Source organism: Dacryopinax primogenitus, assembly GCF_000292625.1.
Source record: "Dacryopinax primogenitus strain DJM-731 SS1 chromosome Unknown DACRYscaffold_7, whole genome shotgun sequence".
Lineage (NCBI taxonomy): Eukaryota > Fungi > Basidiomycota > Dacrymycetes > Dacrymycetales > Dacrymycetaceae > Dacryopinax > Dacryopinax primogenitus.
In genome coordinates, this window is record NW_024467204.1 from 124,649 (window position 1) to 139,925 (window position 15,277).

Below are 15,277 nucleotides of genomic sequence, written 5' to 3' on the forward strand. Positions count from 1 at the left end.
TCCCCCAGTCTCGCTTCCCTGAACCAGCAGTGAACAATGCATTTGCATCATCCAATGTGCTGAAGGCTTAGATGCCAACAAAAAGATTGCATTGAATTGGTGGAGATACAATTGTAAACTGCCCATGGTACTCAGAAATTGAATTCTGGCAGGGACTTGCAGTTGTGTGAGTCTTCAGATATTTCCTCAGGTTGGTAGTCCTACCCGCACACCCCAAGAGCCATAGCCAGAGGCAGGCCTTCTGCTCACTCTAGAGCTAGATCTGGGGATGGGGTTTCTGCTCACACTAGAACTCAAGCTGGACACAGCATTCACCAACTGAGACTTGGTCCAACCAACAGCTGCACAGGAAAGGGCCGGCAAAAGTAATAAGTGCTTGCAGTGGGGATCTCACTCTCACACCAGTCCAGGTACAGGGAAGTCCTATCCGAGTCTGAGTACAGTATACATCCGTGGGCATGTGGCCAGTAATCTTGGTTGCGGGTCCCGCCCTGGATTCCTGGATTGGGGCTGGAATCGCTTTTCACGGGTGCGGACGCGGATTCGTGATGTGCCCATTGCTGTAAGGGCCAGGTGCAAGAGGGAGCACGCCACTCTTACCCGTCGCAGTATTTGCACAACGATTTACCCTCTCCTCCTCCTCCTCCTCTTCACCTTCTACCACCACCCGCTTCATTAAAAGTTAGGCAATGCAATGCCAACCCCAGCGCGGTCGTCCGCTCCACCCGACAGGCACGCGCCCGCCACCGACCCCCGTCCACCACGTCCCAGCGCAAAAGCGCTCGGCAAGCGCAGGGAGACGTTCCACGTCTTATCGGCAGAGCAGGAAGGTGGGGAGAGCGAGGTGGCAGCGGGGGAGGGGAAGGATGCTGGACAACCCAAGAAACGTGTCTTACCCTATCGAGCGAGGAGGGCGGGCATGGGTGGCCTGGGAAGCAACCTCGTCGATGACCAGATTATGCACTATATCCAGCAGAGAGGTGCGCATATACGACATTCTGATTCTGTGTACGCTTACTGATGTTCGTAGACGAGAAACCTCTTATCCCAGAAAACGCAGTCTTCTTGCTCACGACCCGTGAGAAGGGTTTGCCATCTGTCGATGGGCCTGAGAGGCCCCTCCCGCTGCTGTCCAAGTCTGTGCCCGCGGCGTCCTCGTCTACTCCCTCTAAACCTCCATTCACGCGTCTCACCGATGCCGAGCTCGTTGGGAGTCGCCTGCGTGCCCGAGCAGAAGAGGTCGAGGATACTTCTGATGCGGCGTACCTTGCCCGACATAGGAAGTACGAGGCTACGGAACGCAGGCAGCGGAAGCGTGAGGTGGAGAAGCTGACACATGAGCACTACCTCCTGAAGCAGCGACTGAACGAGTACGTGCTTATGGACGCCGCTGCGTTCGGAGGGGAGGAGAAGAAACGGGCCATGCTAAGAGGCGCAGAGGAGCTCGACCAGAAGTACCAGGCGCTCTTAGGCCCCAGAGTGGAGAAGACTCAGAAGGAGACACCTGGTGAAGCATCGGAGAAAGCGAGGGAAGACCTGGCGAGCTCCACCTCAACCCGTGGAAGACCGAGGGGACGGATGTCCGAGCCACCTGTGCACACCCCTAACAGAGGTCGTCCAAAACAAGCGACGACATATTCACATAACAACTCTGCGCGTTCTACACCTCAACCTCACTCTCACCCCCATCAGCATCCTCATTCTCAGAACCGTGTCGCCGAACTTCGCGGCATCGACGCCCCCTCCATTGCAGGGTACATCGCTGCCGCTGCCTCTGCCTCGCCGATATCCGACCCAGGCACCCCTATGGCCGCATCCCGCCCCCGCTCCCAGCAGCCACTATTCACCACGACACCACTGCCAATCCACCGCTCTCAGCAGTCGACCAACTCTCACACCTCACCGAACTCAGTCGTGCGCATTCACGGACGCGATTCGCACGGTCGGTTCGCGCCCAAGCTCAGCATCGGGCTAAAGCGCACCGCCTCAGGACAGCTTAAACTCGGGAGCAGCATGGACGCTGCTGGCTGCCGAACGCTGACGACATACCGCTCTGTGCCTAACCTGTCGGCACGCAAGCGCACCCCGCCGCCGCAGACACCCGTCCTTGTACGCGCTGCTTCGCGTCCCTCTAGAGCGGAACGTAACCTGCGCAGACCGACAGCGTTCGGCGTCCCTCTAGGAGCAGGAGTGGAAGAAGAACGAGAGTTCCAGATACCCACCTGGGTGGAGGTCCGATATCCTGAGTCTGAGGTACAGCAGAAGACGATGGACACTGGACATTGGTTAGAGGAGGAGGAGAAGGACGAAGAAGAGATGGACTGGGATGTATAGTACTGCGCATTGTTGTGGTTTATCATATACCCTTGTAGTGCTTGGATTGGGAGAGGGAACTAGGCGCAATGGTTTCCTGCGAGACTTCAGTTTCACTGTGTTCTGTTTCACTCTCCAGCCTGGCAAGTGGGGCACGGATGTAGACAGGGAAAGTACCCATGGCTGTGGCTCAGTGGTGCTCAGAGGTACTAGCTAGTCTCCTCTAGTGTTAGTGAGTTACCAGGCTCTCAGAGACACCTTAGCACAAATTTACTACGAGCGAATTTTTCTCTCGACAGCTTCGGGTCCTTCCTGCATCGCTCTCCAGCTGCGATTCGTCTCGCCAGACTTTTCAGACAAGTGTTTTTATCCCATTTCTGGCCTCACCTACATCGCCCTGAAACATTTTTTTACTTTCCCTGGGTGATCTGCACCTCGCTCCCAAGCCCGACCCTCGGTCTCCGATAACCATTCTTTCTCATCTCAAGCCTCACCAGCCTATGCCTCACCTTCCCCTTCCCTAGGGTAGCGAATTCCAGTCCTCCTTCACGTTTCAGCGCCAAAGGCACGGATGCGTTTTGGGAGAGGAGGATAGAGGCTTGGTGTGTTTGGTTCGGTGGGGGGCGGGCGAGAGCCAGGGAAGCAGGTGTGTGGAGGATCGAGCCTTCGGGGAAGAGCCCAGCAGGTGGCACGGTCATTGGGACACCGACATTGGGGGATGAGACGGAGCCGGAGGGCAGGACGGAGGAGGGGAGGAAGTCGACGTATCGCGTGTAGTCGCCCAAGGCGGACTCGACCAGGGTGCCTTCGCTCAGCGGGTGGTGTAAAATGAATGCTGGGATAGAGGGAGCGGTGGTTGGTACCAGGGCGGGCTGACCAAGCTCGGGTGGAGAGAGAGCTGCTTGCGGAGAGGGGGCCTGGCGACCTAGAGGCAAGGTCACTATGAGCCGCACGTCTTTCTCCCCACCGGGGAGACGGCTCATATCCATCGCCCCTTCCCCTCCCTCCCTGATTATTTCCGGCACCTCGGGCGAGGCTACATCCTTCATCCACCCTTTCCTTACTGCAGCGATGACATCGTCAGGGAGGGACTCGAGGTACGCTATTTCAGCAGCGGTGGAGGCGTCGACAGGGCGAGGAAGGGGAGGGCAGACGGGTCTAGGGGGCCCAGCACGGCGGGCACGGCCGCGGGCGCGGGCGCGACCTCGAGGGCCACCACGGGCACGCATGGATGGCCCAGAGCGTACGTTTGGTCCGGAGGGAAAGTCCCCTGGGCCTCCTTCGCCAGCCGTGATACCCGTGCGACCGGCTAGAGGACGTCGTGCACCAGGGCCAAAGAGCTGTTTTCCCCGTGAAGAAGGAGCACCTCTGCCCATTCCAGCGTCTTCAGAACGCGATCGAGGCCCAAACAGCCGCTTGAGGGGAGGCCGAGGTCCCTCGCCTTCCTGCACATACTGTTGCTGTGGAGGTTCGCCTCGCACCCGCGGTTGACGCTGGCTGTCCTCTCTCAGCGCTTGACTCCGGGCTTGTTTGTACATCCCTCTCTGAGGCTTCCAAGTTCTCTCCGCAACGTCACCCTGCGTGGCATTCATCTTGTCTAGCGCGTCCCCGGCCTGTCGCAAACTGAGCTCCTGTGCGAGGCGGCGTTGTTCTTCCTCCCACGGGGTGAGCTTAACAGGAAGACGAGCGAGGGGACTTGATTGCTGTGAGGTAGATGATCCGTCTTTGGATTGCACTTGATCTTGTGAAGCGTTGGCGGTGGGGGCAACATGAGGAGAGGTCGGTGCATCATCAAACTGTCCTTCTTCGCCATCCGAAGCACTCGTTTCCGGAACAGGAAGAGGTGGCAAGCCAGAAACAGACGACGGAGTCATAGGTAAATAGTCTGCCCGCCTTCGTTGAGCTAGCCGTCTAGCGAGCGGCTCATGTTTGGGTCTGGTACCATCTGCCTGAACTGGCTTGGGAGTAGGAGCTTGAGGAGCAACGCCGTCCGGTCTCGTCACTTCCAACAACATTCAGTGTACCCCCCAATGTAGTACTATGATACTCACAATCAAATAACATACCCCCGACATTGAGCGGCACGCCACGTCCCCTGCCTGCTGGTCTAGGAGGGTTGAGAGAGTTGAGATCGACATGTGCGAGTGGGGAGGAATGAAGTAGTCGGACAGAAGTGACGATGTGCCCCAATTGTCGGGGTCGTAGTGCGACATGCATTTATCTGGTTGTCGCTATCGTCGTCGTCGTCGTCGTCGTCGTCGTCAGCGTCGGTGTTGGGTCGGAGGGTAGCAAAGTCGCGCAGACGAGTGAAATGTCGAGAGGAAGACCTTGCCCAGAAGATGTCGGAGGTATCCTCACGTGACTGCATAGCCACATAATCAATCTAAGCAAGGGTCCTTGGGAGGCGTCATAGGACACACTTTTTGAATGAGTTGAACCTCCATCTGAGAACGGAGTAAATGGCATACTTTAACCCCGACTCACACGGTCAATTACACCTCGTCTTCAAACTTATCTCGTAACTGTCAACACTCCAACATGCCATCTATACCGCAGACAATGCGTGGACTGCAGATCGTACACTGGGGCGAGCCCTACGTGCTCAACACCTCCATCCCCGTTCCTTCCCCCGCTAAGGGTCAACTGCTCATCAAGATCGCTTCTGCAGGGTACTGCCATACGGAGACGCTGGTGCTGAACGGGGACTTTGCTAGGCTGGCGCTGAGGGACCCGCTCCCCCAGATACCGAGTCATGAGCCTACGGGCTGGGTGGCTGCTGTGGGAGAGGGTGTGGATGGGGAGAAATGGAAGGTGGGGATGAGGGTTGGATGCTTGAACTATAGGGATATGTGTGGCAGTTGTAAAGAGTGCAAAGCAGGCGACTTGAAGTTCTGCACCCGTACGTCTTCCCCTCCCCCCTCCTTCCTCTTTTCAAGCTAATGCGTACCAGATGCGAACCTCGCCGGTGTGACAGCCGACGGCGCGTTCGCGGAATACATGCTCGCCTCGCCCCAGAGTACTATCCCCCTCCCCGCGTCTATATCGTTCGACAATGCCGCGCCCCTCTTCTGTGCAGGAGCAACGGTCTACTGCGGCCTCCTACGCTGCGCCCTTTCCCCTGGTCAAGCAGTAGCCATCCTCGGCTGCGGGGCGCTCGGGCACCTGGGGGTCCAATTCGCCAAAGTGATGGGCCTCCGGGTAGTTGCCATCGACTCGCGCCAAGCGCCTCTGGACCTGTGCGCAACGCTTTCCCACCCCCTGGACAAGTGTATCAACTCCTCCCTAACACCTGTGAACGACGCGCTCGCTAAGCTGCCGTTTGAAGTCGACGCTGCTGTCGTAGCGACGGACGCGATACCGGCGTATAGGTATGCGCTTGAGCTGACCAGGAAGCACGGGACGGTCGTCGTCCTTGGCCAACCTAAGGAGGATATCCCGGTGCCCTACTTTCAGCTTATCATGCGTGATCTGACGATCAAGGGGAGCGTCCTCTCCTCCCCCGAAGACTGTCAGGATATGTGCGTCTCCTGTTTTCATATGCTTTCGAAATAACAGTGTTGCGGGTACTAGGATAAACATGTTCGCGGAGCACAACCTTGAAGTACGTACGCACGTCTACAAGATGGAAGAGATCAGCAAGTTGATCGAAGATACACATAAGCCGGAGATGAGCGGGAAGATGGTGGTGCGTATTGCAGAGGAGTTTTGAGGGGAGTTGAAGAGGAATCGGGAATCGGGTTGAAGGGAAGTGTGCTTGGAAATGTACTAATGAAAGTAAAAGAATGAAATGGGATTGTACTCTGTTGGAGATGAACGGCAGCTTGTTTTTATTAGAAGGGAAGACAGCCTAAAAATACGGTAGACAACGGTGGCTGACAACTCCGTAAACACCGAAAGACAACGGCCCTCTTTCGGCAAGTCACAACGAATGAGTGGCGATGCTGTGTGCCAGCGCACGTTGTCCGCCTCGACCATGGACGCTCAAGCAGCGGTGTGTCCTGTGCGTACGGCCCCTCTCTCTCTCCTTCTGCCCACCGCAGAGGGTTATCTAGGCGGTGCGGCAGAGGCAGCCTGCACCGGCTCACCCTTACTACTCTTCTTGATATCGACTGGGTCTAACTACTTATTACTCGACCACGACGGCGGATGAACCGACCACGACGGCGATTAACGCGACTTCTGACGACCATTGTCTAACGTTCAAATACCACTGCGGTTTCACTCTTGAGCCCAAACGGCGAAAAGGCATGGAGGGCCCTCTAGCGCCACAGCATATACCCGACTTGGGCAGTCCACTCCCTCCTTCACTCACCACCAGTGCCCTCCCAACACCTGCATTCCCCTCCTCTGGGCCGATGTCCGACCCCGCCGGTGCAGGCAGCGCGAACGAGGGCGTGAGCAGGCCGGCGTCTGTATTGACGGGCAACGCGCCTGTGTTCGTACCTGCAGGTGCGTGCCTCCCTGAGCTTCATAGCGAGTGCTGAGCGGAGGTACTAGCTTTGCTAGGGCAGGGTGTGGCAGGACTGTACAGGCCCAAGCTCAGGCTCGCTTTCCCCCCCGGGGAGAACGCGATTGCGACAGGGACGAGCGCCCTCGCTCAGAGGAGGAAACATAGAAGGAACGCGTCCTCTCGTGTCCGGGAGGCTGCTGCTCAGAACCAGACACAAGCATATGCGCCTATGCCTAGCTACCCGCCGGGGTTTGCCACCCCTACTTCTGCTTCCCCCCTTCCTGTCCAGCAGAAAGCGGAAGAACACCCTCTTGTTCGCTGGTGGAAACACTTTACCCCCGAAGAACTCGACAGCTTGCAGAACGCACTTCAGGACCTGATGTTCACTGCTTCCCGTCTTGTGGACGAGGATGCACGGCGGGCGATGCAGGTGGACGAGCAGACTGCCGAAGCAAAGGAGATGAAAGACGCACAGGGAAGACTTGCCCAGTGGGTCCATGCACTCGTCCTGTGGAGAGAGGGGTTACCAGTTGGTGATCCGAGGAGCAAGAGCTAGAAGCAAGGGTTCATGCCATTTGATGCTTTTATGACTGTTTATGTTGCACGTTGCACGATGTTGTTCTCATTAATATGTGTTTTCGCAAGATAAGAAGTGTTGTATCCTAGCAGACGTATAGTTTTCAACAACTTGCGATTTAGTCATGTCATGCCATTTCAGTTGGTGGTTGGAAGCAGAGAAGCGGAGTATGTTAGACACAGTAATGTAATATATGACAGCTTCCGCTCAGGGCTGATAAGGTGACTGGGACGCGTGCTTCTGTTCGATTCCCACCATGGCTCTCACACCTGTACGGCCGAGTGTCAGCACCTGGCCAGCGACCTCCTCGCCAGACCCGATATCTATGCTTCCAACGGCGAGCAAACGCGCATCACCGCTGGACATCACAACACCGCAACGAGGACTGAAGCGCAGAAAGTTGTCCCCGATGAGCGACGCGTCGACGCGTACTACGCCGTCGATGCTCGCCGCTGAGCAGGGGGCGGATGGAGCGGATGCGCCCTCCGATCTGTCTGATACACCTACAACCCCTATGCCGGTCACGAGACCAGCAAAGTTCTACGTCTCTGAGGCGAGCGCGCCAGTGCCGAAGGACCAACTATCCAAACTTCCAGACGCCGTACTACTCCTGATGATCCCTCAGCTTGTGCTCGAACCGCCTTCCAGCCCCAATTACGTATCGGCGCTATATGTCTCCTGGCTTGCTGTGAGTCGGTGTTCAAGATTGACGTTGACAGCTGAGCTGGAGGTGCGGGCGTTGACTGGGCTCGCTGAGGTGGGCTTGCTGGTGCTTGATGCAGAGCTTGAAGAGCAATGGGTGAAGGGCGTTCTTGGACAGGCGGAGAAGGGGATCGAGAGAGGGGTGAGTGAGTTCCAGCAGATGTATGCGCTATATTAATCGGGTCGAAGCTCGTCATTGCCAAGGCCCACCCCACGCTCTCGCACTACGTCTCCCCGTTGTTGTATCTTCAAGTACGGCTCGCGGCGTATGGACCTGTACGGAGAGCATTGAACCTGTCCAAGGCGGCTTGCGCCCACCATTCGTGGGTCATGGTTTCATATCGTGGGATTTGTGCTGATAGGCATGTAGGAAGTTGAAGAGCGACGCAACATGGCTCCACTACCTGCATCACAGTCATATCTTGTCCTCGCTCACCCCGAGCCAAGTATCCACTCAGCTAGGCCACCTCGCCAACCCGCCCAGCGTCGACCCCGTCTTCACACGCATACATTCACTTCTCCGTCTCTCTCACCTTCTGCCAGACCAACCGGATGACTTTCCAGACGACTGTCATTCCCTTCTGGCTTCCTTTCCCGATGTGTCTACTCTCCGGGGTCCGGACGCTTCTCTGCTCCTTATTGCTCAGATCCTTTCCTTTCTGCATTATGCGTCCTCTCGGGCAAGCAAAGACTATTGCCAGTCGCAAGCATCTCTCCTCGACTCCCTACCTGCATTGCTGGACCATATTCTATGCGCAGCAGCCCCATCGATACCTACGTCCCCCCGGAACATCCCTATTCTAATCTCTTGCCCACCGAAGAAACTTCTCCTGGCTCTGGCTTGTCTCGTCGCGGCCGTGGCGAGCCGTGACGCCTCTGGACGTCAGAGTAAACGAGGTATCTGGGCTTCAGAGGGGTTGAAGTTATTTGAAGAAGAAATGGATGAACGTACGTCATTTTGCACCGCATACATGTCGCTGGGTTGATGTATGCATGACAGTCCCTCGGTGGTATTCGCTCAAAGAGAAGAAAATGGTCGAAAGACAGCTGCATGAGATCAAAGCCCTTTTACAATGCGAAATGATCAGCGTGGCTATCATGAGGAGCGAGTTTGAGGAAGCGAAGAGGGTACGACGTCTCAGCTCTTCTATAAGCATTCCTAACTTTAGCGCAGTACCTTGACGATGTGATCAACTATACTTGCTCCGTGACAATGGACCTCTTTATCCAATTTAGCCCTCTTATCTCGTTGTTACATGGCCGTCTCGCTCATTCCGTCTTCTGCGTCGAACGCGCCCTGGACTGCTACGCCATGGCTCACCACTTTGCGACAGAACAGGGGAACGATGGTATCCGTCGGGCTGTGTCTTTAGATCTGCTTGGGCTGAAACTCGGCTTGGGGGAGGATGTTGAGCTAGCATGTGAGGAACTCTTGCTTGATCTGGCTGACTGCAAGGACGAGCCGCTGAATGAGGCGGCTATGGTATTCCGCGCGATCGTTGCAAAGGAAATCCACAAGTCCAAGTAAGTCTGCTATTCAATGTACTGTGTGAACCTGTCCTGAGAATAGTGCAGGCAACATCTCAAGCGTGCGTTGGACACCACGACGTGGCGTTCAGACAACTACCTACGTCTTTTCGTTCTCTGTATCACGGCCTCGCATTACCAGCTCACCTTCCCGGAACGAGCCATGACTTCCCTCAAGTCCTCGCGTCAGATTTGCCTTGGCCTGGGTGCACGACCTGAAGGAGAACAGAGGAGCTCGTACACTGAAGGGAATTCGTCGATCGGCTTGTGGGTCGGGGAGAAATACCTGGAATTACTACAGAGACAGCCTGAGGGAACCGAGAATAAATTAAAGAAGCAGGAAACTATCAACAAGGCTCTAAGACTCCGGTGGACGGGTATCCAAAGTCGGATGGCGGGGTTGCTTGGGGGCCAAGAAGAGACGTCGGCTTAGGATTCGGGCAGTATTATTATTCTTTAACTTTAGGGATATCGAGCTGCCTGGCAGGTGCTATGGACGGTCTGTAGCGATACCTTTGCATTTTTGTATTTTATCATCCTAGTTCTACTTGTAGGCATCAATCAAATTGTTCCACTTATCTCCTGCGCCGTTTATCACAAAACACGGTCAGTTGTGTTCTCAGTCTACATGGTGTAAAATGAGCTTGGTTACGGATGCCGCGTTGATTATCTCTCCGATGGGGCCGCTATACAGTCATACGGTGTCTTCTACTGAATGATCCCCTTCTCCTTCATCCTCAGCTCGTCATCCTTTCTGAGTTCCTCGTCGATCTCCGCACCGCGGCTGGGCTTATTCCCATGCTACAATCCGAACATCAGTACACTGAATCCCCCCAACCAACCTTGTTGTACTCACATCTTGGGCCAGCTCAGTCGGCTTCCGGTTCTTCATATTGGTCTCTTCCTCCGCCTTTTCCCTCGCCCTGTGCTCGAGATGGGCAGCATCGACGGTATTAGGATGAGTCTGAGCGTCTTTCTTGTCAAGGGGGTTGTGTGCCTTCGAGGGGTCGGTATCATAGAGCGCCTTGGAGAGACCTGAGGACATTTTGCTGGACAGGTTTGATCTGGGGTACAGACTGGGATAGGTTGGAGGGTGCAGTGGGACGAGCCCACCTTTTAACCCTCTCTGAACCGTTAGAGAAGCATGACGTCAACGAAAGGTGTTCAGATCGTCGGTCCCTCGGAAAATCTGTCGGATTTGTTCTTATTTACGTAATGTTTATGAGATGACGGGATTAAAGTGATCTAATAAGGAAATCACTCCCTTTCTGCACCGAAACCGAATCACTTTTGTCACTGTCGTGTGCAACGTCCTCGTCGTCCTCGTGCATTTCTCTGCTCTCTCTCTCCGTTGTCCGCTCTCAACGCTCTTCGCCGTCGGTAGCTTGTACATAGCCAGCAACCACTCCACATACACCGCTGTTTCTCCAAGTTCCTCCCGGTAGACCATACGCTCCACGCCCTCTGCTCACCAATTCGCTGCATCTTCATTCCGCTTGTTCCGGACCGGCAACGCCCGTCTATTGTCAATTCAACATCCGTTGTCGGCGCATATAAACACCGTATACGAGTGTCACTGTCATTACTGCACAAAGTTCTCCTTCACAGTAGCTCAAAATGCCCCAACAACCGCTCAAGGTGCGCATATATCTTCGTCCGGAGACTCAGGTGCTGACCATTCACAGCGCGTCCTGGTCACAGGCGGCGCAGGCTACATCGGCTCGCACATCGTGCTCATCCTTCTCTTGACACGGCAATACAAGGTGTTGTCCATCGACAACAGTCACAACTCATTCCCGGAAGCGCTCAAACGCGCAACGGAAATCGCGACCGAGGCGCTCCCCGCAGACGCCACGGAGCAAGACCGTGACTCTGCGGTAGTGGAGGCGTTTTCCGGGGATCTCAGGTCTCGCGAAAATGTCGAGAAAGTCTTTGCAGGCAGCCCAGTATGGGGTGTCATCCACGTCGCCGCGCTCAAGGCGGTGGGTGAGTCCTCCGAGATCCCCCTGGACTACTACGCTGTCAATGTCGGCGCGACGATCCAGTTGTTGCAGATCATGGCCGAGCACGGATGCTACAACATGGTCTACTCGAGCAGCGCGACGGTGTATGGCACCCCGCCTGTTGTGCCTATCCCGGAGACGACGCCGCTGAAGGCTGAGAGCGTGTACGGCCGGACGAAGGTCATGTGCGAGACGATTCTCTCTGATGTGTGCACTTCGTATCCGGATAAATGGAGGGCAATCTCGCTCCGATATTTCAAGTACGTCCAATTCTGTCATGAGATATGATAAGGAATGCTGACATAAGCACGATGCAGTCCCGCTGGCGCGCATACATCTGGCCGAATGGGTGAAGATCCCAGAGGAAAGCCGGGCAACCTCCTCCCCCTGCTTTCCCAGATCGCCATCGGTAAATTCAAAGACGACCCCCTCAAAGTCTTCGGGAACGACTACCCAACGCCGGACGGCACCTGTGTGCGGGACTACATCCACATCCTCGATTTGGCGCGGGGCCATCTGCTGGCACTGGAAGCGTTGTCAGACGAGCGTGCACCAGGGTCCAAGATCTCGCCCGATATCTTCCCCAAACAAGGCGGCAAGTTCAAGGCGTACAACCTTGGTAAAGGCCGTGGTCAGTCTGTGCTCAGCATGATCGAAGCGATGCGCAAGGCCTCCGGGTTCAACTACCAGTACGAGATCATCGGACGTAGGGTGGGTGACGTGCCTGACCTTACGGCGGACCCGGCGCTCGCTAGGAAGGAACTGGGATTCGATGCCCCCCTTGAACTGGATACGATGTGCGAGGATCTGTGGAGGTGGCAATCGATGAACCCGGATGGGTACGGTCAGTGAGGGATGGGCGTTCTGATGGAAGGCGAGAAGCAGGGTAATTGATGGTACGGAAGTGAAGCTATGGTCGGTTAATTATTAGGTGGTCTATTGCTCGGAACGAAAATTGAATGATATCAATATGGAACTTGTTCCAACTTGCCCTCCTGGATCTTGCGGGGAAATCCGACTGACTTTGGAAATCGTATTCACTGGCAAGTATCATTCAACGATCTACATCTACTTATCTACAGGAAGTGAACAAACATGGGAAAAGGAATCGTAGGCAAGTCCGGCATTAGTACTATCATGAACTGAACAATGACGGGGAATGCGGTTCTGTAATGCTGCGTGCTACGTTATGCTACTTTGAAGTGGGGAATATGTGAAGGAGATTAAAGGTATCTATCTGACAGTTTATGTTAGAAACGGGAAATATATACAACCCAGCAGGAACCCGATCAGGATTGGGTAGGAGAGCCTACGCCGGCATGGGCAGCTCCCACCCCAGACCACGCATCGTCATCACCGCTCTTCTTTGTTTTTGCAACGCTAGCGGATGCGGTGCTCGAAGCATCATATGTTCCTCCATCCTCCACCTGTCGCCTATCCCGAAGCCCCTGGGCGGAGGAGGAATCTGGGCCGCGTACCGCGCAAGGAGCTTCTTGAGCCTCGAGGAGGTGCCTTGGGGATCGACAAGGATCTCTTGAGTGAGGAACTGGAGGAGTCCTTTACGCGAGAGAGCGGGAGTGCGCTCTGCTACGGCAGGGTTGGTAGGATGCTGGGTGACGACGTTGGCGTACTGGTACTCCAGGGCGTTGTATAAACGCTGGGTGGTGTCGGCGTTGAAGAGCGTTAGGTAGTCGGAACGGCCCATCGCCCACTCGAGGAAGTACGTGCGGGACATGTCCAGCAGGCCGGAAGAGGTCGGCACCTGTTTGACTGTGAAGCACATAAGCACAGTGTATGCAGACAAAGAGGACATTACCCACAAAGGAAATCGACCAGGGCATCCCTGAACGCCTCTAGCTTAGCCGTCGGCTTCCCGTTCGGAAGTACGAGCGCTTCCCTCCCCGCAGGGTGTGTGCTCCCGGGCCCGCGTTCTGCGCTCCCGGTGCTCTCGGGTCCTCCAACAGGTGAGCTCGCCGGCGAGCTTGGTATGGGACTCCCGATGGCTGAGGAAACAGAAGGTGCAGTCTCGGTGATGTTCATCTTGTGCGTTGGGGTGTACCCTCCTGGGGGTGCGGGGGAGTACATAGGAGTAGTGGGGGCTGTCCTGCGCCCACCGCCTAGATCACGCTGGGTCACTGCGGGCCGACCTCCGATACCAGGGATGGCGAAGCCGTCTGCTTCGGGGACGACGCTGGGAGGTCGCTGTGGGTATGCAGATAGGGGTTTCTGGCAGGAAGCGCATTGCTGGTAGGGGTGTGATGTTGGCACACGAGTGTTGCAGTGTGGGCAAAATCGGGTTACGGAGGGGTGATATAATGGAGAAACGGGTGCGCTGCTTGATGTTGTTCTTGTCCTTGGCGTGGATGTAGCGAGAGTGGTGCGTGCGGCGATAGTAGGGGGGAGAGGAACGGTAAGCGGGGGGATAGCGACTCTGATAGGTATTTGGGCGACGGGAGTTGTTGGCGGCGACGTTGCGGTGGCGTATGCCATTGCCCGACTTCTCCTAGGTGACTGAAGTTTGCCGCTGCTACTTGCTCTGCTCATTGGTGGGATGGGACTCGCCGGCGAGCGCGCGCCCGCAGTGGAAGCATAGGGCACGTAGGTTATGTACTGGGCTGGTGATGCGGCGTATGGGAGCTGTACGAGGGGGACGACGGATGCCTGGCCTTGAAGAGGGACGGCCATTGTTGGCATTGCCGGTGGGGGGTAGAGGTAGGGGGAGACGGGGGTGGTGGTGGTGGTGGTTGGAGTGTAAGAAGGAGGAGCAGAACGAGGAGAGAGGGTCTGCCGACTCCCAAAGACGCTTTGTATGCTGTTGTTTGCGCGGATGTTTTTTGGTCGGGGATTATTGGGTTGAGAGCGAGAACGGCGACGGGTTAATAATGGCATCGACAGCATTTTCTCCAGATACTTCTTGTACGTCGGAATAACGGTGAAGGGCGTTTCGATCAAGAGGGCGAGGTGGGGTAATTAACAATGCGACCAGAGGGGTAAGAAATGTATGAGATAGGAGAATAGAAGTGTGTCACAGGAGGTGGGTAGTAAGGGGTTTGATACGTCTGTCAGTTGTCGTCGTTGTCTTGTTCGACTGAAAAGAAGGAGTGAAGAGGTATATATGTCCAGCACTGGTGTGTAGTGCGGCGTGTTGTTGTATTGTGGCAAGTTGGCGGGCGCAGCGGGAAGATGCTCGTGTATTTCCGGATTGAGCAGACAAACGACCATTAATACGCCGAATGAATAATCATTCCTGGCTCATCACGGACTTAGGGATGGCCCTGCCTTGAACCCACCTTCCCTCGTTGACTACGCACCTGATGGCAATGATTGCCGGAGCAGTGTTAGACGGTGCCAGTGCATGGTGTTCGTTCATCGTCCCCACCTGCGCTCACACGGTAGACGCATGCTTCTCCCTCTGCGGCAAACAACCTGTTCACACGGCACGATCATCGGTCACTCCCTGTTCAGAGCGTAAAACGTCATGGCTCGCTTGCAAAATTGGATGTTGAGGCAGCGAGGTTGGAACGTGTGAGCCTCGAGGGGGGCAGTGCCTGCGGAACAGGGGCCCTGACAATAGCAATTGTTATCTCATAAATAAACTTACCACTTCCCTCTCGGGCGGTTCCGCACCGCCGTGAGGGGTGAACCGGCACTTGCGGGATGCTCCGGGCGAGAAGGGCACCGCCAGCTGCGCTGGACGGAGGGACG

The 15,277-nt window shown here is 55.8% G+C and overlaps 8 protein-coding genes across 8 annotated transcripts; 4 read left to right on the forward strand and 4 right to left on the reverse strand.

Annotated features, from left to right (window-relative positions):
- Positions 1–619: 619 nt before the first annotated feature.
- On the forward strand, positions 620–2,334 carry DACRYDRAFT_115604 (uncharacterized protein; the record flags this gene model as incomplete). The annotated part of the gene is made up of 2 exons (XM_040770039.1): positions 620–980; positions 1,031–2,334. The coding sequence occupies exons 1-2, from the start codon at positions 695–697 to the stop codon at positions 2,332–2,334; spliced, it is 1,590 nt and encodes a 529-aa protein (XP_040629444.1). The 5' UTR covers positions 620–694.
- A 1,081-nt stretch (positions 2,335–3,415) lies between these two features.
- On the reverse strand, positions 3,416–4,328 carry DACRYDRAFT_15246 (uncharacterized protein; the record flags this gene model as incomplete). The annotated part of the gene is made up of 2 exons (XM_040771087.1): positions 3,416–3,517; positions 3,561–4,328. The coding sequence occupies 2 exons, from the start codon at positions 4,326–4,328 to the stop codon at positions 3,416–3,418; spliced, it is 870 nt and encodes a 289-aa protein (XP_040629445.1).
- A 525-nt stretch (positions 4,329–4,853) lies between these two features.
- Positions 4,854–6,104, forward strand: DACRYDRAFT_21625 (zinc binding dehydrogenase). Its single transcript, XM_040772472.1, has 3 exons — positions 4,854–5,212; positions 5,264–5,831; positions 5,884–6,104. Exons 1-3 carry the CDS (start codon positions 4,873–4,875, stop codon positions 6,020–6,022), a joined length of 1,047 nt encoding a protein of 348 aa, XP_040629446.1. The 5' UTR covers positions 4,854–4,872; the 3' UTR covers positions 6,023–6,104.
- Positions 6,105–6,366: 262 nt separating this feature from the next.
- Positions 6,367–7,461, reverse strand: DACRYDRAFT_21626 (uncharacterized protein; the record flags this gene model as incomplete). Its single annotated transcript, XM_040772473.1, has 2 exons — positions 6,811–7,461; positions 6,367–6,762 (listed from the first exon to the last, which is right to left on the reverse strand). A coding segment is annotated over exon 1 (262 nt), but the record flags the coding sequence as incomplete, so codon positions are not given.
- A 135-nt stretch (positions 7,462–7,596) lies between these two features.
- Positions 7,597–10,119, forward strand: DACRYDRAFT_115607 (uncharacterized protein; the record flags this gene model as incomplete). The annotated part of the gene is made up of 6 exons (XM_040770040.1): positions 7,597–8,184; positions 8,232–8,365; positions 8,413–8,990; positions 9,043–9,170; positions 9,217–9,566; positions 9,618–10,119. 6 exons carry the CDS (start codon positions 7,597–7,599, stop codon positions 10,000–10,002), a joined length of 2,163 nt encoding a protein of 720 aa, XP_040629448.1. The 3' UTR covers positions 10,003–10,119.
- An 87-nt stretch (positions 10,120–10,206) lies between these two features.
- On the reverse strand, positions 10,207–10,686 carry DACRYDRAFT_21627 (uncharacterized protein). Its single transcript, XM_040772474.1, has 2 exons — positions 10,426–10,686; positions 10,207–10,370 (listed from the first exon to the last, which is right to left on the reverse strand). The coding sequence occupies exons 1-2, from the start codon at positions 10,612–10,614 to the stop codon at positions 10,278–10,280; spliced, it is 282 nt and encodes a 93-aa protein (XP_040629449.1). The 5' UTR covers positions 10,615–10,686; the 3' UTR covers positions 10,207–10,277.
- Positions 10,687–10,926: 240 nt separating this feature from the next.
- Positions 10,927–12,542, forward strand: DACRYDRAFT_21628 (UDP-glucose 4-epimerase). Its single transcript, XM_040772475.1, has 3 exons — positions 10,927–11,207; positions 11,255–11,832; positions 11,890–12,542. The coding sequence occupies exons 1-3, from the start codon at positions 11,187–11,189 to the stop codon at positions 12,422–12,424; spliced, it is 1,134 nt and encodes a 377-aa protein (XP_040629450.1). The 5' UTR covers positions 10,927–11,186; the 3' UTR covers positions 12,425–12,542.
- Positions 12,543–12,672: 130 nt separating this feature from the next.
- On the reverse strand, positions 12,673–14,323 carry DACRYDRAFT_21629 (uncharacterized protein; the record flags this gene model as incomplete). Its single annotated transcript, XM_040772476.1, has 2 exons — positions 13,393–14,323; positions 12,673–13,342 (listed from the first exon to the last, which is right to left on the reverse strand). A coding segment is annotated over exon 1 (649 nt), but the record flags the coding sequence as incomplete, so codon positions are not given.
- Between the last annotated feature and the right edge of the window lie 954 nt (positions 14,324–15,277).